General features: G+C 46.1%; 4 protein-coding genes across 4 annotated transcripts; 2 read left to right on the top strand and 2 right to left on the bottom strand.

Moving 5' to 3' along the window:
• The first annotated feature begins 8,524 nt into the window (after window positions 1-8,524).
• LOC122394099 lies at window positions 8,525-9,881 on the top strand. Its single transcript, XM_043390681.1, has 2 exons — window positions 8,525-8,614; window positions 8,813-9,881. Exons 1-2 carry the CDS (start codon window positions 8,526-8,528, stop codon window positions 9,045-9,047), a joined length of 324 nt encoding a protein of 107 aa, XP_043246616.1. The 5' UTR covers window position 8,525; the 3' UTR covers window positions 9,048-9,881.
• Window positions 9,817-13,695, bottom strand: LOC122394098 (P2X purinoceptor 7-like). Its single transcript, XM_043390680.1, has 7 exons — window positions 13,585-13,695; window positions 12,997-13,107; window positions 11,936-12,093; window positions 11,517-11,586; window positions 10,980-11,134; window positions 10,570-10,688; window positions 9,817-10,441 (listed from the first exon to the last, which is right to left on the bottom strand). Coding segments are annotated over exons 3-7 (489 nt in total). The 5' UTR covers window positions 12,079-12,093; window positions 12,997-13,107; window positions 13,585-13,695; the 3' UTR covers window positions 9,817-10,439.
• Window positions 13,696-17,122: 3,427 nt separating this feature from the next.
• Window positions 17,123-18,479, top strand: LOC122394101. Its single transcript, XM_043390683.1, has 2 exons — window positions 17,123-17,212; window positions 17,411-18,479. Exons 1-2 carry the CDS (start codon window positions 17,124-17,126, stop codon window positions 17,643-17,645), a joined length of 324 nt encoding a protein of 107 aa, XP_043246618.1. The 5' UTR covers window position 17,123; the 3' UTR covers window positions 17,646-18,479.
• LOC122394100 (P2X purinoceptor 7-like) lies at window positions 18,414-22,294 on the bottom strand. Its single transcript, XM_043390682.1, has 7 exons — window positions 22,184-22,294; window positions 21,595-21,705; window positions 20,534-20,691; window positions 20,115-20,184; window positions 19,578-19,732; window positions 19,168-19,286; window positions 18,414-19,039 (listed from the first exon to the last, which is right to left on the bottom strand). Coding segments are annotated over exons 3-7 (489 nt in total). The 5' UTR covers window positions 20,677-20,691; window positions 21,595-21,705; window positions 22,184-22,294; the 3' UTR covers window positions 18,414-19,037.
• Window positions 22,295-22,848: the final 554 nt, after the last annotated feature.

Below are 22,848 nucleotides of genomic sequence, written 5' to 3' on the forward strand. Positions count from 1 at the left end.
AAAACCTGAGTCTGACCTATGATTCAAGCCGGATCTTATGACACCGACCGCATTTTCTGGTTAGGTAAGGTCACTGACCTAATGTGCCACGATTGGGGTGCAACTGTACAGTAGGTCTACTAAAAAAGTCCCCCGCTCCAGAGGCGGCCGGCCGGCCGAACCCCCGGATTCCAGCCCCGACTCTATTGCGCAGGCCGCGGCAGTGACACGGGTCAGGTCGCGGCGCCCGGCGAGTGGGTCAGTTGGCGGCGGCCGGCCGTGGAGTGAGGACGCCGTGTGTGGGGCGCAGAGATGCCGCAGTGCAGAGGAGGGGAAGATAGTGACTCTGCACGATGCCGGAAACGATGCCTTTGTGATCTAAATTAAACACCTGCACTGCAGTGCATATCCTCCCTTGCCCCATTCCTATTATATCATAATCCTTCAATAATCCGTAATGACCATTCAACGCAAGCAAGCAAACAAAACAACCCGTTTAGTGGCGACATCATCTCGGATAAAAAAGCGACAGTGATGATTAGAATTGACTTTGCGCGAGGGCAAATCGAGGGGTATATATGCATCATATGCCGAGTATTTTATTCCCATCTAGCAAATTAAGATTGGGGATCTTGTCCAACAAGTCAGCGGCCGTTCTAGACACAGATAAATGCTTTGTTTTCGGTCGCATCATTATCTGCAATAATTCGAAGCGAGGTTTAACCCTCGCCGGCCGAGAAGAAGGGGTGGATGCCGCCACCATGTATTTTTTTTGCGGTAGCTCAAAGCACACTGATGATAGAAGGCTGACATTTCATATGCCTTACATTTGATTCAAGCCGGATCATTTGAAATCAACCACGTTTTCATGTCAGGTCACTTAACTATGACGTCTTAAGTAAACCTCTGCAGACTGCACGGTTGTCGGTTATAAAATGATGCAAATCCATAATGCACTTAGTGTCATGATATAAGCATAATGGTAAAATATGGAAACTGTTAATTTGGCGTTGGAAATGAGCTAAAACTATACCTCACGCACATGAAATCGTGACTTCATACATTCTTGGCAAGGTTTAATGCTTCACTTTTGCATTGTTCACCTTGCGTGTCGGAGTGCTCGTCAATAGGATTGCTTCGTCAATAACTCCCGATCAAAATGAGCTAGCCAGTCGGGACAGCCATCAATGGACTCTGCAAGACTTACCGAATCAAATGTTATGCAGCATGTCCTCCTTTCAACAGCTTCGTGACCTGTGTTGCCCTAACATGACATTGACCTAAACATCCTAAATTGCTTCACCTAAGCAAAAAAGCATATAAATCGACGCGTCTGAGAACACTGAACAGAAAACACGATTGTATCGAAATGACGATAATGCGACCTTTTTTTGCGAAGTTATTCACCAAAAACCGATCCAATGCCTTGGGGCCCTTGACCTGCCCTAATAGGTCACTGGTATTTTAAAATGGGGTGACAGTCGCTGCGTCACGTAACGACGCAAGCGCTCGTTTTTTTCCGCGAGGCTCTAGCAATTAGCTCAATTATAGGAGCTAAACATGGGGATGGGGAATCGCTCCCTTCTCACTCACTATTTGGCCGGGATAGTGTTTGCAATTATTGTTAAAATCTAGCATTTTAAGATTTCAAATGATCCATTTTTCCCGCCCAAGTCTTTCAATTCAAGGTCATAACACCAGGTCACGTCAAGTGACCTTACCTCAAGGAAAGTTCCTGTGCTCATCATATCTAAATACATCGACTAACCGATCGCTTTAGAACCTTCAGTGATTTCAATGGGCAACAGTATATGTATTTGAAACGTTTACTTTGCAAGTTTGACATTGCTGACAGAAAGGTCGGGTCAATTTTGAGATCGCTAAAGTCAATGGGAGAAAGTTGAACTGCGCTTTTTTTGGACGGAACGCATAATAAACACTCTGAAAACATGTGGTGCCTGATGAGATACAATACTGAATGAGAAAGTTGTTTGTTTTGTTGGGAGCCATCTTTTTCGGTCTGAGAAGGCCCTTGCAGAGCAATGACATAACTATGCTCTGGTGTAGTAATTTGGTTGTGCGAGCCAGCGACAGTGATCTGCGGACTCCGGAAGCGTGACTGTTCCCGTGGGACGATTGCCCTGTCGGGCGGTCCAGCCGTCTCCCCAACGGTCACCCGCAGAGGGTTATGTGTCTTGGAATGGAACCGACATCAACTACAGGTTGGCTGCAGGTGGGGTGACCTCCAGTCCAGAGAGGGAAACATGAAGACTAGGGCGATGCGGATTGGTTTTTCCTGAGGATAGCGAGGACGGAAGGAATCTAGCACCCTTGACCCTTCCTTATACTGAATGTATCTCAGGCTGTTAAATCTTCTAAGCGTTTTTTTTTCTCGACATCGTCAAGGTGCCATTAATAAAAATATGAAATCCGGGAGGATAAATTAAATATAGAAATTGTGGCCAACAGAACATTATCAGTTGCGTTCAACATACTCGTAAGCATGATCACACACCCAGCTTACACATGAGCCATGTAATAAATATTTTTGATAGACATGCTTAACCCTAGAACGCCTGGGGGGGGTTGTATCAACCCCCCCCCTGAGGTTTTTTTCGAAGTGCACGCTAAACGGCTTGTCGTAGCGGGCTGAAATTTTCAATACCCTCTGGGGCAACCTTTGCGCATCTTTTGCCGAAAGAAAATTGATCGGGTCATGTCAGGTCACGGAGTTATGACGTCATAAGAGGTACAGCCTCCGGCCGACAGTTACCAAACGTGTGCGCCGAATCCCTAGGTTTTCTGCCGGTGATACCCACATTGTTTGATGGATCATGATGAAACTTCCCATGCATGTTGGGGCAAGCATTGGCTATCATGTGGTTCAAGAGAATTGACCGGGTCAGGTCAGGTGGGGAGTTATGACGTCATAAGAGGAACAGCGTCCGGTACTATTTTTGAAAAGCGCCCGAACCACTATTTTGCTAATTCTTGTCACCTCAATGGGAATATGCAGCAATATTAGCTTCTATAGGGAGCAAATGGACCTCCCAAATCCGAAAATACAATCAGATTTCAAAAATTTAAATTTTGATTTTTCGAATTTCTGCCGCCGACTGTGACCTTGCCGACTTCCGGCGCTCCCAACGCGCCATTTTTAGAGCTAGGGAAACGAAATACATACCAAACGATAGAGAATTGATCAAGGAACACGATAGTGAAGGTTTCAAGTCGATATCTCTCACCGTTTTGCCGCAATCGCCGCGGAAAGTTGAAAAAAGTCTATTTTTCCGAAAATTTGACCTTTGACCGGTCAAAAGTAGGTCAAATGTTGACCTAGGACCAAAAATATACCACCAATCGCGAGATCTCGTTGAGAGCAATCCGTTGGTTTTTTCCGCTAAGCTCTACGACCTTCCGTTTCGAAACGCCAGGGGGGGGTCGTAACAACCCCCCCCCCCCCTGGTCGTTCGTGTTATGAGAAATGGCCTGGTCGTGCGAGGGTTAAGTTATGAAATCATCTAAAGTGTTTGTAAAGTTTCACGATACGGATCTAATATCCTGCTATCCATCATGACCATTTCTGGTCAGGTCATGTCTTTGAACATAGGCCAAATTCTTCAAATGACCTCCCTCGCCGGCACAGGGAGGGAGGGTTGATGCAACCCCCCCTCCAAGGTTTTTCGCGAATAACTCGCGTAAAAAGCGGCCGATCGCGACGAAACTTTCAGTACCCTCGCATTGATCAATCTTACACCTACTCTAAAACTTTCATGACCCTGACCCAAATGACCTTTGACCTGTGACCTCTTTTCCGAGACCATGTTTGGCCGGAATCGCGATTCGGCGTATATGTCGGCTCGCATTAGCCGCGCGTTTGCAAGCTTTTGGTGGTTTCAAGCGTTCAAACATGTGATTTGATGTTGCTCCGATGCATTAGGGTGGGTGTCAAGATCACCTGAGGGTCAGGTCAGGTCATTGACCTTTGGTGACCTCGGTTCACTTTTTCGAGTTTTACATGTTTCTACGCCAGTTTTTGGAGCTGAATTCGAATTTAGCAACCATTTGAACATTTACGAAGTAGTTCTGGTGCCTTCGTAACATGTTACGAAGCTGTCAGAGGCGGATGACAGGTATTACGAATACCCGTCGTGACCCCTACCGGTTGACCTGACCTGACCTGACCCGACCTGGTCTAAATGCTTTAAGACATCATCTCTGATTAAAACCAGCACGATATTCGTGATCAGCACCCCAGAAAACCCCATAGCAGCCACACTTTACGACTTTCTAACAGGTCCCCATTTTCCCGATTTTCGGGTCATTGACCTGACCTGGAAGGTCACCCGATGACCTAGGACCTTAAAATTGGGTATCATCGGCTTCCTCTCGTGACGGGCAGCACGCTCGTTTTTTTCCGCGAAGCTCTAGCTCAATCAGGGGCCAAGCGCGAGGGGGGGTCGTGCCAACCCCCCCCCCCCCTTTGTGCCGTCGAAGGATGCAAAATGGCCTGTGCCGGTGAGGCTTAAAGATCAACTTTTGATTCATTCGAAGCGTTTTGATAGGAGGAACACGAGGCTGGTAAAATTAATTTCATGCAGGTTTAGCTTAAAACTTTTAGTGTTTGTGGAAAAGCAATTGGTTTTCTCATAATACCGATGGTGGCAGTTGCTGTTATTTACGTGCTAAGCCGTTGACCTTAATTAAATCTGACAATATTATTCAGACATAGCGGTAAACGAGCTGCTTGTTGTGTTAGGTTAGGCTCTTTCGGTCGATTTCAGAGTGGGAAGGATGACAGGAATTAGGGGGAGACAGGGGGCCTGGGCGGGAGTCCTGAGCCTCATGCTCCGCTGGGGCCGAGCCCATCACGTGGGTTGGATTGCCCTGATACATGGATAGCCCTGGGCGGTGTTTCACGGCCCCGCGCTGCAGCACGCTGCGCTGCGCTGCCATGCATTGTAGCGGCGGTTGATATGAATTCGGCTCCACGCTAGCGTTACGAGCTTCCGAGTCTGTTGATGTTTCCATGGAAATTGGAAACCCAATGCACCGGTGCGCACAACGCATCCTGTCCAAGCAAAATTTTACCATCGATGACCTCTGGTGACATGACCTTTTGCTCTGAACCGATCTAAAATTGGCTGATGTATTTTTCTTCTTTTTGCTACTTTCGACGTTACTTCGAATACCACTTAAATGCCCAAAGCTGAGTTATAAGAATGATGCTCAATCCCCATTTCCCCTCCAACAGGGCGTGAGAGTCTAGGCATTCCTGTGGGGCACGGGCTAACAATGACTATCTCATAATCATTGTGGCCATGAACATCTACTGCCATTCTTTAAAGGGAGATTATGACCTTTTTCCACAAAATCTGAGTTAGGACCATTTTCTGACAAAGCACAACAAGTTATAATGTAAATTAAAACCATTTTGCTCAATTCGGTACCTTGCCGCAAATATCTCAACTTGAAGTCACGTTAGCGGGGAGCGCTGAAAATGACCGTTGAATAAGTACTTACATCACTTTTTGGTACTTGCATGTAATTTTGTAAAATGAGCGTATTCATTACATTTGATTTTCATCACATCTAGTTAGTTAATGGTCGTCTATAGTGCCTTCAAAAGATATTCATGGTTTGGGGGTGGTTTATGTCTAAATTTACGCAACTATTTTTCCTGTTCATCATCTGTCGCCATATGCTGCTATTTTAGTAGCAACGACTCAATTTTGAATCGGTCCCGCCGACTCCACAATAAAAGGAGATAGATACAACACTTTTGCGGCATCACTGAAAACTTATGCAGTACTGTTATCAAAATTCTCATAACACCGTTCGACAAACCTGAAGTCTTTTTGAAATAAATATGCTTGTATTTTTCGCTTCAGGCTCTGAGGCCAAAATAATGAATTTCGTAGTCGCAATCGCAAGATTTGGCTGCGTTTCTGGCGCTTGCCGTTCATTTGTGGCGCAAAATAATGTAAACAGTGTCAGTCATTTCTCGCATTTCTTGCTCTCGAATGCACTCCTTGCTTTGTATGGTTGATTATTTGATAAATATTTAAAGTTTTGTTGCAATGCCTGGTCAGAAATGCTGTGTAAGAAATTGCAATGGAACGAGAGATCTCAGCGCTATTCCCGGTGGCAAAATTGACGACACGCGAAGAAAAGTTTGGCTGACACATTGTAGAAAAAATTCTTCTTTGCTGAAGCAAGGGCGTGTTTGCCGCAAACATTTCAGCCCCACTCAGATGGTGGAAGCAAATGGCAAGCTATACTTGAAACATGACGCCGTACCGGACCAAAACCTTCCTGGGTAATTATGATTTATTCTCACTAGTTGCATCATCTATCATTATGAGACATTGCTATTGACACCAGGGTGCAATCTTACCAATGCCGTAAGTAGGATTTGGCAGGACTGGCCGGAGTTTACAGCACTAATATCAAAGGTAAACTTTTTTACATTCAGCTTATCTTGTCCAATGATTTTGATAGCATGAATGATTATGAATGTTGCGTGAACGAATAAATAAGTGAATGTGGAATAGTTCTGAATGTTACCAAATGCTGTGAATGCGCATTCACTGCATTTGGTAAGATTGGGCCCTGGTGTTATCAGTAAATGTGTAGATGAAGCCTGAGGAAGATAAAAACATGATCTAACCTGAGGGCTGTTCGGCTGCGCAGCAAAAATGAAATATGCTGCAGCACGCATGCGCAGTGAGGGCTACATCGCCCGTTAGTCCCGCCCACACCATTACGTCATCGGTCAGCTGAGCTGAGACGGAATACCTCACCTTTTTGCAAATATTTTCGTTTTTTTCGTTGAAAAGGCCAAGGTCTGAAAAACAAGTGGCCTAAAACTGGTGAGAAAACTAGATTTGGGGGTACCCTAGGTTGATCTCTATTATGGTTCATCCCCCCAGTCTGGAAGAAGTTCCCGCGCCACTGAACCAACCAACCTACAGCCGGCATATGTGTGGTCTGTAGGGTATTAATAGAGCAGACGTCACACAAAGGTTTTCCAACCAAGAAAAAACGGTAGTCGTCAAGCAGGCATCACACTTCTTTTTGCAACCAAGGAGAGGCGCTATACCCAGAGATGCTTTCTTATCAAACCTGACCAAGCCAACTCTAACCGAACCTAACCTAACCTTACCCACAACCTAAAGCCTAATACCTACCACCTACAAGCTAACATGGTAATGCAAGCGGCTTGGATTGGGTCGCTCAAGAACCACTTCTGGTACTGCTCTCAGCAGGCCAATGGAGACAAGGCCCACTTCATGGTTTGTTGCGCTCTTTGTCTCTGTGTATATATATATTTATCCTTATCTTCCTCCCTCTGTCCTATGATCCCCCTAAATCATTTCCCCTGTTTAATCTGTCACTTCTCTGGCTGTGGGTTCGATTCCCACATCTGATTTCATCTACCAATCGGAAATGGTTCAGCCACGAGAAGTGAACCATTCGTTAACGTAATGAACTTTCCATATGAGTTATAGGAACACATCCTGTCTTCCGTTGTATACAACATATTCCTGTTGGACCATGCATTCTCTTCATTGTTGGATCCCAAACTGCATTAGGAAAAAAAACATCCTAGCACCCCGCACCCGAGCTCTCAATCCAAGCCTCATCGGTTTGCTCACTCCTTTCTCTTTTTCGTTTTTAGAAACACTGGACGATGTGCCTCAATCACGTGTGCGGCGACCACGGAAAGCTTCACCCGAATGGTGGAGAAACTCTGCTCTCAGAGTGTAAACACGGGGAACTCTCTGAGGAGCAGCTGGAGGAGGACGCCAAGCGCCTCCTCACGAAGGATGGTGCTGCGCACTGCGCCCTGCGCAAGGTCGTATTCAGCGACAAGACAATGAAGCGCGTGGATGGCGTCCTGCGATTCCGGCACACCGGCTCCCTGGAGGGATACCACAGTACTACACTGGGGTACACGCCAAAACGAGTGTACTTCGAGTAAGTTAAACATCGCCCACACATGCTATTTTCCCATCCTAGAACGAAAATTGGGGGAGGGAGCTTGCAATTCACCCCGCCGTTTCGCCCAAAGCTATGCTTGAACTTCGCGGGATTCCCGGTGCCGATGCCATGAGTTTGTGTACTTATGTATATTTGTTAGTTTGCATTTATGTATGTGTGGTTGGGTAGGGGAGAGTGTAGGGGAAGTGGTGTTTTTTTACGGGATATGTGGAAAGAATAGACAAGCAGCTATACCAAGTTTCAGAACTCTATGGCTCAAAACGTAGCATGCAACGAAAAAAAAAAATCACCAGAGGGTGGCATTCCCCAATGTGCGGGTGATGATTAAGACGTCATCGGGGATTTGCGTGCGAGATAAATAACCAGCCATACCCTGCTTTCGTGATCAATTAGTTATTTGTATCATGAGCATGTAATTATTTTCCCACGTGAGACTCCGGTGCTGAGACGTGCGTTTCGAAGCCCGTGCGCCAACGTAGCTGGACAATAGTTCATTTAAAGATAACGTGACACGTGCATCGCAATTTCATTTCAGACCTCCGATGTTCGAGACCCGCAAGGCCATGTCTGTGATAGACCATGACGCCCACCACGACCGCGAGCAGCTGCTGGACGCCGAAGGACAACAGATGTAAGTAAAACTGGATGACTTCTGAGTTGAAAATTTAATCTATTTTAAATCATTCAATATCAGCCAGTAGGAAGCCACTATTATTAATTACCTAACTGTTCGCATAATTTAAGAAAAAGAAATCACTCAAGCTTGCATCGTGATGTGCTTTCGAAAGCTTCCTGTTCAGTTTCAAGAATGCATCACTGCTTACTTCAGGTACTCGACGAAGTACAGCCGCGCACAGAAGAAAACTGTGCTCGTCAAACGCAAAGGAAAGAAAACGTTCCCGTACGTCCGGCAAATGTTGGAGGACATGGTAGAGCGGCGTCGCTCCATCACGCTGTCGGCGTCGGAGCCACGCACGGCGAGGTACGTGAACCCCAGCTCCACGCCGACGGCTGAGGAGAAGGCGGTGCTGCTCGCCGAGCAAGCGGCGCACTCTCGCTTCTGAGCGCGGCTGCCGACGGCCGGGACGGATCCGGCGCCGCCGGGAGACGCCGGGTGGGGTCTTTTAGCCAGGGTCGTCGTTTTCATTTTCATCCATGTGTAAATGACTCTGATGCACATTTCGAGCGGCTCCTGGCTTATCCGCTTGTGTATCTCTTTGTGTGCAGGTGGTGTTCTTGACGCGCTTTTCGAGCGTATGCTGGCATATCCGCTTGTGTATCTCTGTGTGTGCAGGTGGTGTTCTTGACGCGCTTTTCGAGCGGGTGCTGGCATATCCGCTTGTGTATCTCTGTGTGTGCAGGTGGTGTGCTTGACGCGCTTTTCGAGCGGGTGCTGGCATATCCGCTGGTGTATATCTGTGTGTAGGTGGCGCTATTGATGCGCAACTCGAGCGGGTGCTGGCACCGCCGTTTATGTGTCTGTTTGCGAGTAGGTGGCGCTCTTGACGCCCAACCCGAGGGAGTGCTGGTGCGCGGACTTCCAGTTTCATCGGTGTGCGAGTGCCGCTAATCCAACTGTATTATTCTGGAGTAAGGGGTCGACGGGTCACGAGGGCGAGCTTTCACCGGGACGTGAGTTTCCGCGGTTTCATTGTTTGTCGTTGTCGGCCTATGGCCGCGAAAAAGTGAAAGTTGATTGAATTTGTGAAATATTATGAATGCGAAGGGTTTAACTCTAATAGAAAATCTGGAAATCCGTGAATGACCACTGTATCCCCTCCAGACTCAATCGTTCCACTGCGAACACGCGTCAAGAAATTAGAAAACTTGGCGTCAGTTTGTGCTATGCATTGCACTCTGTATTATATTAGCACAGAAACATACACGAGGTCAATCTTCACCTCAACTCTCCAACGTTTCACTTGCAGAGGAAAAAAAAACTATGAAGAGCTGTTGCTAAAAGCGGCCGTGTGACATCTGAGTTCCAAGACATTCTGCAGAAGCTGCCTTAATCGATATGCACTGAAGAATCACAATGAGCCTAATTAAATGTGATTAACTAACACATTTGACTAACTTTAACTTTACGTAACCTAACAGAACACGTTGCACACGCTAAACATACCGCTCGAACAAATGCACACACAAATGCACACGCTCGAAAACGTAAGGTTTGTGTTCAATAGTTAAAACGCTATTCGTTAGAATTGTGCTTTTCTATTAAAAAAAATGAGTTCCACGACGTTTTGCAGAAGCTGCCTTAATCGATACGCACGGAAGAATCACAATGCGCCTAATTAAATGTGATTAACTAACAAATTTGACTAACTTTAACTTTAACTTAAACACATATGGTAACTAACACCGGAAGCTTGACGTTCGCCGCCTCTTCTCCGCCGAGTTAAGACCAAGTAGCTCTCGGCCAGTCTGCCGCCGCGCCGGCCGGCGTGGTGCGTCTCTGTGAACACACAACGTGGCGACGTAAGACCAACGGATCACACGAACACTTATATGCAATATGCAATATGCATGCACGTCATCGAAGTTTTTAGCACTAACGGGAAGGATTATATGTTATTTACTCACATAGTGGCACGTCCTTGAAGCCCGTGTACCTCCCCGACGGGCTGGGGTACTTGGCCCTGATGGCCGTCACGGCGCAGGCCGGCAGGGCGCGCCGGTTCCCCCGACCGAGGGCTCCCCACCTGTGGAATACAATGAACAGGGATGTTAGCACGAAAAATATCATGCTCATATAACGTAAAAACAATAGTTTCCAGCTAACGTTCAATCAAAACCATTGTGCTGCCCATGCAGTGAATGAGGGTAACTTTATATTAGATATGTAGATATGATAACTTTATATAGCTCATGCAAATGAATCCTATTGTCAGCCACATCCGGGTTAGAACAGAAATAACAAGAAATGAGGACAACACATTTATCTATAACGCATGTTTAGATTGAAAAGTTTGCGCGCAGGAAGTGTTACGTACTGCCAGAGCACGAAGTGCCGGTACGCCTGGTACCGGCACTGGCGGTGGGGGCCCTCCAGGTCGGCAGGATCCGGCGCCGCCTCGCCCCATCGGTCGCGGTGGTACCGCACTCCCAGGGTCAGGTGGAATGTGTCCTGAGTTGCCTTCACGAACTCCTGTCGAATGTAAGTTGTATTTTGAGGTCACGGGTCGGGTCAAGGCCAGGTCAAACACCTGGAATTGGCCTTTCAGTAGCAAGAACTTCAGAACTTTGTACTGGGCGTCTCTCGTCATACATCCTGTGCACATCCTTGATATAAGTGCTACATGTGTGACGATCCATGTAGGGTTCAGTCAAGCACAGGCTAGGGTCAAGGTCAGGTCACACTTGTAAGAGCATCTCCCCGAAAAGCAAGTGGCATTCGCAGCATATGGCACATGTTTGATGGGTACTGTTAGGTGTTATAGAGCACGATATTGACGTTTAACTCCCCCCCCCAGCAACTCGCGGGTTAACAAACTATCGCGTTGTCCAGTACACAAAGTAGTCATACTTACAGGATCGTCTGTGATGCAGCGGGTCTCGCCGCAACACAGACGCTCCTGCTCGGTAGGCATCTCAGGACACCTAGCGAATAAACGGCAAGGGAAAGGGGTTTAGCACCTTATAATTGAGAACACTGTCAACACAAAGGGGCAGTGAAACACAGATCCTAAGCTGGACCCCTTTTGAGCACTGTCAGCTATGTCGGGGTCCCTTCCTAGTTCCTGTCCATGCGTCATTAATGGCTGGGACCCGGTTGCGTTACCACCTTCAGCGCTTACTCAGCAAATCTGATGTATTTGTTGCCTTTTGGTACTCATGATAGGAAATGTGACAAAATTACAGCTAGACTGAGACTACAAAATCCACTTTATACCATCATCATACTCATCAGGGAACAGAAATACCACAAATGGGAAAAGGCTTTGCTCACATTCCACAGCAGCACCACTCTGCCCGCGGCTGTGGTGCTGGCCCCGGGAGCGCGGTACCCGGCCGGCCCAGGTGTCGCCACCGGACCGCCGGCTCCTCCATCAAGATGGTACGGAGGAGGGTCAGCCGCTCCTCCTCCGACATCAGGAGCAGTTGTCGCTGCAAGAAAAGTTCCAGTGACATTCAGTTGTTGCTCTTCCTTATAAATGCATGTATTTATAAGGAAGTTTACATGTATAAAAAACAGGCAAGAGCTATACATGTCTTGCCTGTATTTCGGCAAGACAATAATTGCATGTTATTGATAACTAATATGATTCTATTCAAGCACCCATCTATTTCCTTCAGAGAGTTGGTCTCTGTGACAGTCAAAACAGTGTACAAATTGTGATGTATCGTATCTGCTAGACTGGCATAGACTGTTGTATGGCATTATACTATATGGTTATACTAGAACTCTCTATTATATATTTACTTATGAATGTACAATGTATTATGTATCTGAGTTACAACTGAGTTGCATATTTTTTGCTGGTATGAGAGAATTGCAAAGTGGTGCTAAACAAAGATGGCAGCCACTTCTAGTCACATTTCATGAAAAATGAGAGCCAAGTAAAAAAAAAACACACACACACACAACAAACCCGCAACAATCAAACGAACCTCAGTCAGGTCCCAGCGCATCACTTCCGCCTCCTGAAGTGCCTCCCTGAGCAGTCAGCCATGCAAACAAACATTTTCAGTGAGTTGTCAGGAACCCACACCAGTCTTTGAAGCAAACACCAAGCAGGACAGCCACAACCCATATATGTGACACAGGCCAAGACAATCACCAAGCTGCCAGCAATGCATAAAAATGCTATTCATCACCATCACCCCTGCACCATTAATTTCATGCAGGAATGTGTTAAATATTTTGCAAAATATCCAGAAAATGAATATTCAGACAAGTTAAATATTTTGCAAAACAGGAAGCATGCTGATGAAAAACAGACACCAAACAGCCATCATCCAAAGCTCAATGTTGATGTACATAGGTACACCGCACAAGTGCCTACTTACTCTTCAGAGGCGATGGTGAAGTTAAGTCGCCTCCCCGGCCTTACTGCAGCTGAGTAGGGCCGGGGCCGACCACGCCTCCTCCCTGCCCTCCCACGGCTGGGTGCTGACATCCTGAAAAAATAAGTTTGTTAAAAAGATATGCATTGTAATAACACATTTCACTACCATGGCCCTTTCAGTTTCAAGTCGCAGAACATACTAGGCACTAGAGAATTATACACTGGAGACACAATGGTGTTGGCCAGGCAATAACTATCCTTTAATTAGTTTCTCGCACACAGAAATGCAAAAAACCATCATTTGGGCCTTTGACACTGTGAAATTCCCTCTAATTCTAATGAAAAATAACTACGCCTGGTATTAACATTTATATCACCGTTTAAAATCAACATCACACCTGGTTTCAAGGCTGACAACTTCTAATTTGCATGGTATTTAGGGCTTGCTAACGGATGGGCATATATTACCTAACTAACTGGCGCCAATCCATGTCAAGGAACAACTTTAATTGCATTATTCACCAAACCAAAGGCATAGTTATATCCCAACTTAACCAACAATCGAGTCCCGAATAATCCTATTACCTACTTGGAAACATAGAAGAGTAGGCCCCCGAATTAGAATCGAATTAATTCTAAACCGAATTAACTCTAATTCAAATTAGAATCCTTACAAACAAAAACCCAAGCGTCGCTGTTTGAAACAAAAGCGCCATATACTGCGACTTTTTTTATAGAGAAGGACAACGCATTTCGGTGGGTGTTACAAGTACTGCAAGTACTGCTTCTTTTTTGCAAAAATAAAAACCTTTTTCACATACGAAAATGTGCTAGGAAATTTTCATATTTTATAGAAACTACAGTAGAAATAGTATAAATGTCGAGTAATTTTTATTTAAGAAACAAGAAAGCTCATTATCTCCCTTTAAAGGGAGATTATGACCTTTTTCCACAAAATCTGAGTTAGGACCATTTTCTGACAAAGCACAACAAGTTATAATGTAAATTAAAACCATTTTGCTCAATTCGGTACCTTGCCGCAAATATCTCAACTTGAAGTCACGTTAGCGGGGAGCGCTGAAAATGACCGTTGAATAAGTACTTACATCACTTTTTGGTACTTGCATGTAATTTTGTAAAATGAGCGTATTCATTACATTTGATTTTCATCACATCTAGTTAGTTAATGGTCGTCTATAGTGCCTTCAAAAGATATTCATGGTTTGGGGGTGGTTTATGTCTAAATTTACGCAACTATTTTTCCTGTTCATCATCTGTCGCCATATGCTGCTATTTTAGTAGCAACGACTCAATTTTGAATCGGTCCCGCCGACTCCACAATAAAAGGAGATAGATACAACACTTTTGCGGCATCACTGAAAACTTATGCAGTACTGTTATCAAAATTCTCATAACACCGTTCGACAAACCTGAAGTCTTTTTGAAATAAATATGCTTGTATTTTTCGCTTCAGGCTCTGAGGCCAAAATAATGAATTTCGTAGTCGCAATCGCAAGATTTGGCTGCGTTTCTGGCGCTTGCCGTTCATTTGTGGCGCAAAATAATGTAAACAGTGTCAGTCATTTCTCGCATTTCTTGCTCTCGAATGCACTCCTTGCTTTGTATGGTTGATTATTTGATAAATATTTAAAGTTTTGTTGCAATGCCTGGTCAGAAATGCTGTGTAAGAAATTGCAATGGAACGAGAGATCTCAGCGCTATTCCCGGTGGCAAAATTGACGACACGCGAAGAAAAGTTTGGCTGACACATTGTAGAAAAAATTCTTCTTTGCTGAAGCAAGGGCGTGTTTGCCGCAAACATTTCAGCCCCACTCAGATGGTGGAAGCAAATGGCAAGCTATACTTGAAACATGACGCCGTACCGGACCAAAACCTTCCTGGGTAATTATGATTTATTCTCACTAGTTGCATCATCTATCATTATGAGACATTGCTATTGACACCAGGGTGCAATCTTACCAATGCCGTAAGTAGGATTTGGCAGGACTGGCCGGAGTTTACAGCACTAATATCAAAGGTAAACTTTTTTACATTCAGCTTATCTTGTCCAATGATTTTGATAGCATGAATGATTATGAATGTTGCGTGAACGAATAAATAAGTGAATGTGGAATAGTTCTGAATGTTACCAAATGCTGTGAATGCGCATTCACTGCATTTGGTAAGATTGGGCCCTGGTGTTATCAGTAAATGTGTAGATGAAGCCTGAGGAAGATAAAAACATGATCTAACCTGAGGGCTGTTCGGCTGCGCAGCAAAAATGAAATATGCTGCAGCACGCATGCGCAGTGAGGGCTACATCGCCCGTTAGTCCCGCCCACACCATTACGTCATCGGTCAGCTGAGCTGAGACGGAATACCTCACCTTTTTGCAAATATTTTCGTTTTTTTCGTTGAAAAGGCCAAGGTCTGAAAAACAAGTGGCCTAAAACTGGTGAGAAAACTAGATTTGGGGGTACCCTAGGTTGATCTCTATTATGGTTCATCCCCCCAGTCTGGAAGAAGTTCCCGCGCCACTGAACCAACCAACCTACAGCCGGCATATGTGTGGTCTGTAGGGTATTAATAGAGCAGACGTCACACAAAGGTTTTCCAACCAAGAAAAAACGGTAGTCGTCAAGCAGGCATCACACTTCTTTTTGCAACCAAGGAGAGGCGCTATACCCAGAGATGCTTTCTTATCAAACCTGACCAAGCCAACTCTAACCGAACCTAACCTAACCTTACCCACAACCTAAAGCCTAATACCTACCACCTACAAGCTAACATGGTAATGCAAGCGGCTTGGATTGGGTCGCTCAAGAACCACTTCTGGTACTGCTCTCAGCAGGCCAATGGAGACAAGGCCCACTTCATGGTTTGTTGCGCTCTTTGTCTCTGTGTATATATATATTTATCCTTATCTTCCTCCCTCTGTCCTATGATCCCCCTAAATCATTTCCCCTGTTTAATCTGTCACTTCTCTGGCTGTGGGTTCGATTCCCACATCTGATTTCATCTACCAATCGGAAATGGTTCAGCCACGAGAAGTGAACCATTCGTTAACGTAATGAACTTTCCATATGAGTTATAGGAACACATCCTGTCTTCCGTTGTATACAACATATTCCTGTTGGACCATGCATTCTCTTCATTGTTGGATCCCAAACTGCATTAGGAAAAAAAACATCCTAGCACCCCGCACCCGAGCTCTCAATCCAAGCCTCATCGGTTTGCTCACTCCTTTCTCTTTTTCGTTTTTAGAAACACTGGACGATGTGCCTCAATCACGTGTGCGGCGACCACGGAAAGCTTCACCCGAATGGTGGAGAAACTCTGCTCTCAGAGTGTAAACACGGGGAACTCTCTGAGGAGCAGCTGGAGGAGGACGCCAAGCGCCTCCTCACGAAGGATGGTGCTGCGCACTGCGCCCTGCGCAAGGTCGTATTCAGCGACAAGACAATGAAGCGCGTGGATGGCGTCCTGCGATTCCGGCACACCGGCTCCCTGGAGGGATACCACAGTACTACACTGGGGTACACGCCAAAACGAGTGTACTTCGAGTAAGTTAAACATCGCCCACACATGCTATTTTCCCATCCTAGAACGAAAATTGGGGGAGGGAGCTTGCAATTCACCCCGCCGTTTCGCCCAAAGCTATGCTTGAACTTCGCGGGATTCCCGGTGCCGATGCCATGAGTTTGTGTACTTATGTATATTTGTTAGTTTGCATTTATGTATGTGTGGTTGGGTAGGGGAGAGTGTAGGGGAAGTGGTGTTTTTTTACGGGATATGTGGAAAGAATAGACAAGCAGCTATACCAAGTTTCAGAACTCTATGGCTCAAAACGTAGCATGCAACGAAAAAAAAAATCACCAGAGGGTGGCATTCCCCAATGTGCGGGTGATGATTAAGACGTCATCGGGGATTTGCGTGCGAGATAAATAACCAGCCATACCCTGCTTTCGTGATCAATTAGTTATTTGTATCATGAGCATGTAATTATTTTCCCACGTGAGACTCCGGTGCTGAGACGTGCGTTTCGAAGCCCGTGCGCCAACGTAGCTGGACAATAGTTCATTTAAAGATAACGTGACACGTGCATCGCAATTTCATTTCAGACCTCCGATGTTCGAGACCCGCAAGGCCATGTCTGTGATAGACCATGACGCCCACCACGACCGCGAGCAGCTGCTGGACGCCGAAGGACAACAGATGTAAGTAAAACTGGATGACTTCTGAGTTGAAAATTTAATCTATTTTAAATCATTCAATATCAGCCAGTAGGAAGCCACTATTATTAATTACCTAACTGTTCGCATAATTTAAGAAAAAGAAATCACTCAAGCTTGCATCGTGATGTGCTTTCGAAAGCTTCCTGTTCAGTTTCAAGAATGCATCACTGCTTACTTCAGGTACTCGACGAAGTACAGCCGCGCACAGAAGAAAACTGTGCTCGTCAAACGCAAAGGAAAGAAAACGTTCCCGTACGTCCGGCAAATGTTGGAGGACATGGTAGAGCGGCGTCGCTCCATCACGCTGTCGGCGTCGGAGCCACGCACGGCGAGGTACGTGAACCCCAGCTCCACGCCGACGGCTGAGGAGAAGGCGGTGCTGCTCGCCGAGCAAGCGGCGCACTCTCGCTTCTGAGCGCGGCTGCCGACGGCCGGGACGGATCCGGCGCCGCCGGGAGACGCCGGGTGGGGTCTTTTAGCCAGGGTCGTCGTTTTCATTTTCATCCATGTGTAAATGACTCTGATGCACATTTCGAGCGGCTCCTGGCTTATCCGCTTGTGTATCTCTTTGTGTGCAGGTGGTGTTCTTGACGCGCTTTTCGAGCGTATGCTGGCATATCCGCTTGTGTATCTCTGTGTGTGCAGGTGGTGTTCTTGACGCGCTTTTCGAGCGGGTGCTGGCATATCCGCTTGTGTATCTCTGTGTGTGCAGGTGGTGTGCTTGACGCGCTTTTCGAGCGGGTGCTGGCATATCCGCTGGTGTATATCTGTGTGTAGGTGGCGCTATTGATGCGCAACTCGAGCGGGTGCTGGCACCGCCGTTTATGTGTCTGTTTGCGAGTAGGTGGCGCTCTTGACGCCCAACCCGAGGGAGTGCTGGTGCGCGGACTTCCAGTTTCATCGGTGTGCGAGTGCCGCTAATCCAACTGTATTATTCTGGAGTAAGGGGTCGACGGGTCACGAGGGCGAGCTTTCACCGGGACGTGAGTTTCCGCGGTTTCATTGTTTGTCGTTGTCGGCCTATGGCCGCGAAAAAGTGAAAGTTGATTGAATTTGTGAAATATTATGAATGCGAAGGGTTTAACTCTAATAGAAAATCTGGAAATCCGTGAATGACCACTGTATCCCCTCCAGACTCAATCGTTCCACTGCGAACACGCGTCAAGAAATTAGAAAACTTGGCGTCAGTTTGTGCTATGCATTGCACTCTGTATTATATTAGCACAGAAACATACACGAGGTCAATCTTCACCTCAACTCTCCAACGTTTCACTTGCAGAGGAAAAAAAAACTATGAAGAGCTGTTGCTAAAAGCGGCCGTGTGACATCTGAGTTCCAAGACATTCTGCAGAAGCTGCCTTAATCGATATGCACTGAAGAATCACAATGAGCCTAATTAAATGTGATTAACTAACACATTTGACTAACTTTAACTTTACGTAACCTAACAGAACACGTTGCACACGCTAAACATACCGCTCGAACAAATGCACACACAAATGCACACGCTCGAAAACGTAAGGTTTGTGTTCAATAGTTAAAACGCTATTCGTTAGAATTGTGCTTTTCTATTAAAAAAAATGAGTTCCACGACGTTTTGCAGAAGCTGCCTTAATCGATACGCACGGAAGAATCACAATGCGCCTAATTAAATGTGATTAACTAACAAATTTGACTAACTTTAACTTTAACTTAAACACATATGGTAACTAACACCGGAAGCTTGACGTTCGCCGCCTCTTCTCCGCCGAGTTAAGACCAAGTAGCTCTCGGCCAGTCTGCCGCCGCGCCGGCCGGCGTGGTGCGTCTCTGTGAACACACAACGTGGCGACGTAAGACCAACGGATCACACGAACACTTATATGCAATATGCAATATGCATGCACGTCATCGAAGTTTTTAGCACTAACGGGAAGGATTATATGTTATTTACTCACATAGTGGCACGTCCTTGAAGCCCGTGTACCTCCCCGACGGGCTGGGGTACTTGGCCCTGATGGCCGTCACGGCGCAGGCCGGCAGGGCGCGCCGGTTCCCCCGACCGAGGGCTCCCCACCTGTGGAATACAATGAACAGGGATGTTAGCACGAAAAATATCATGCTCATATAACGTAAAAACAATAGTTTCCAGCTAACGTTCAATCAAAACCATTGTGCTGCCCATGCAGTGAATGAGGGTAACTTTATATTAGATATGTAGATATGATAACTTTATATAGCTCATGCAAATGAATCCTATTGTCAGCCACATCCGGGTTAGAACAGAAATAACAAGAAATGAGGACAACACATTTATCTATAACGCATGTTTAGATTGAAAAGTTTGCGCGCAGGAAGTGTTACGTACTGCCAGAGCACGAAGTGCCGGTACGCCTGGTACCGGCACTGGCGGTGGGGGCCCTCCAGGTCGGCAGGATCCGGCGCCGCCTCGCCCCATCGGTCGCGGTGGTACCGCACTCCCAGGGTCAGGTGGAATGTGTCCTGAGTTGCCTTCACGAACTCCTGTCGAATGTAAGTTGTATTTTGAGGTCACGGGTCGGGTCAAGGCCAGGTCAAACACCTGGAATTGGCCTTTCAGTAGCAAGAACTTCAGAACTTTGTACTGGGCGTCTCTCGTCATACATCCTGTGCACATCCTTGATATAAGTGCTACATGTGTGACGATCCATGTAGGGTTCAGTCAAGCACAGGCTAGGGTCAAGGTCAGGTCACACTTGTAAGAGCATCTCCCCGAAAAGCAAGTGGCATTCGCAGCATATGGCACATGTTTGATGGGTACTGTTAGGTGTTATAGAGCACGATATTGACGTTTAACTCCCCCCCCCAGCAACTCGCGGGTTAACAAACTATCGCGTTGTCCAGTACACAAAGTAGTCATACTTACAGGATCGTCTGTGATGCAGCGGGTCTCGCCGCAACACAGACGCTCCTGCTCGGTAGGCATCTCAGGACACCTAGCGAATAAACGGCAAGGGAAAGGGGTTTAGCACCTTATAATTGAGAACACTGTCAACACAAAGGGGCAGTGAAACACAGATCCTAAGCTGGACCCCTTTTGAGCACTGTCAGCTATGTCGGGGTCCCTTCCTAGTTCCTGTCCATGCGTCATTAATGGCTGGGACCCGGTTGCGTTACCACCTTCAGCGCTTACTCAGCAAATCTGATGTATTTGTTGCCTTTTGGTACTCATGATAGGAAATGTGACAAAATTACAGCTAGACTGAGACTACAAAATCCACTTTATACCATCATCATACTCATCAGGGAACAGAAATACCACAAATGGGAAAAGGCTTTGCTCACATTCCACAGCAGCACCACTCTGCCCGCGGCTGTGGTGCTGGCCCCGGGAGCGCGGTACCCGGCCGGCCCAGGTGTCGCCACCGGACCGCCGGCTCCTCCATCAAGATGGTACGGAGGAGGGTCAGCCGCTCCTCCTCCGACATCAGGAGCAGTTGTCGCTGCAAGAAAAGTTCCAGTGACATTCAGTTGTTGCTCTTCCTTATAAATGCATGTATTTATAAGGAAGTTTACATGTATAAAAAACAGGCAAGAGCTATACATGTCTTGCCTGTATTTCGGCAAGACAATAATTGCATGTTATTGATAACTAATATGATTCTATTCAAGCACCCATCTATTTCCTTCAGAGAGTTGGTCTCTGTGACAGTCAAAACAGTGTACAAATTGTGATGTATCGTATCTGCTAGACTGGCATAGACTGTTGTATGGCATTATACTATATGGTTATACTAGAACTCTCTATTATATATTTACTTATGAATGTACAATGTATTATGTATCTGAGTTACAACTGAGTTGCATATTTTTTGCTGGTATGAGAGAATTGCAAAGTGGTGCTAAACAAAGATGGCAGCCACTTCTAGTCACATTTCATGAAAAATGAGAGCCAAGTAAAAAAAAAACACACACACACACAACAAACCCGCAACAATCAAACGAACCTCAGTCAGGTCCCAGCGCATCACTTCCGCCTCCTGAAGTGCCTCCCTGAGCAGTCAGCCATGCAAACAAACATTTTCAGTGAGTTGTCAGGAACCCACACCAGTCTTTGAAGCAAACACCAAGCAGGACAGCCACAACCCATATATGTGACACAGGCCAAGACAATCACCAAGCTGCCAGCAATGCATAAAAATGCTATTCATCACCATCACCCCTGCACCATTAATTTCATGCAGGAATGTGTTAAATATTTTGCAAAATATCCAGAAAATGAATATTCAGACAAGTTAAATATTTTGCAAAACAGGAAGCATGCTGATGAAAAACAGACACCAAACAGCCATCATCCAAAGCTCAATGTTGATGTACATAGGTACACCGCACAAGTGCCTACTTACTCTTCAGAGGCGATGGTGAAGTTAAGTCGCCTCCCCGGCCTTACTGCAGCTGAGTAGGGCCGGGGCCGACCACGCCTCCTCCCTGCCCTCCCACGGCTGGGTGCTGACATCCTGAAAAAATAAGTTTGTTAAAAAGATATGCATTGTAATAACACATTTCACTACCATGGCCCTTTCAGTTTCAAGTCGCAGAACATACTAGGCACTAGAGAATTATACACTGGAGACACAATGGTGTTGGCCAGGCAATAACTATCCTTTAATTAGTTTCTCGCACACAGAAATGCAAAAAAACCATCATTTGGGCCTTTGACACTGTGAAATTCCCTCTAATTCTAATGAAAAATAACTACGCCTGGTATTAACATTTATATCACCGTTTAAAATCAACATCACACCTGGTTTCAAGGCTGACAACTTCTAATTTGCATGGTATTTAGGGCTTGCTAACGGATGGGCATATATTACCTAACTAACTGGCGCCAATCCATGTCAAGGAACAACTTTAATTGCATTATTCACCAAACCAAAGGCATAGTTATATCCCAACTTAACCAACAATCGAGTCCCGAATAATCCTATTACCTACTTGGAAACATAGAAGAGTAGGCCCCCGAATTAGAATCGAATTAATTCTAAACCGAATTAACTCTAATTCAAATTAGAATCCTTACAAACAAAAACCCAAGCGTCGCTGTTTGAAACAAAAGCGCCATATACTGCGACTTTTTTTATAGAGAAGGACAACGCATTTCGGTGGGTGTTACAAGTACTGCAAGTACTGCTTCTTTTTTGCAAAAATAAAAACCTTTTTCACATACGAAAATGTGCTAGGAAATTTTCATATTTTATAGAAACTACAGTAGAAATAGTATAAATGTCGAGTAATTTTTATTTAAGAAACAAGAAAGCTCATTATCTCCCTTTAACACCGGTTTCGCTGCGCTGAGCGGTGGCCGTCTCGTTTGTTGGATTCTACAGCTGGCTGGCGGAAAGCGTTACCGGCCGCCCGTCCACCGCCTGCGGGCCGGACCGAGCGGTCCCGCTGACCCTACCTGACCTGATACCAGCGCGATACGGGACAGGCATACGGGGGTTCGGCTCAGCGAAGGCAGCGCCCACTGGTGCTGGGGACTTTTTTAATAGACCTACTGTACGTGCCCACGTGCAGGGTGACGCTTCCAGATCTCGAGAACGGCCGGGCCGATTGTGCTCAGATTTGGCACACCGCTAGAGACCGCGCAGTAGGGTGCC

Source organism: Amphibalanus amphitrite, unplaced genomic scaffold (genome assembly GCF_019059575.1).
Source record: "Amphibalanus amphitrite isolate SeventyFive unplaced genomic scaffold, NRLGWU_Aamphi_draft 000573F_arrow, whole genome shotgun sequence".
Taxonomy (NCBI): domain Eukaryota; kingdom Metazoa; phylum Arthropoda; class Thecostraca; order Balanomorpha; family Balanidae; genus Amphibalanus; species Amphibalanus amphitrite.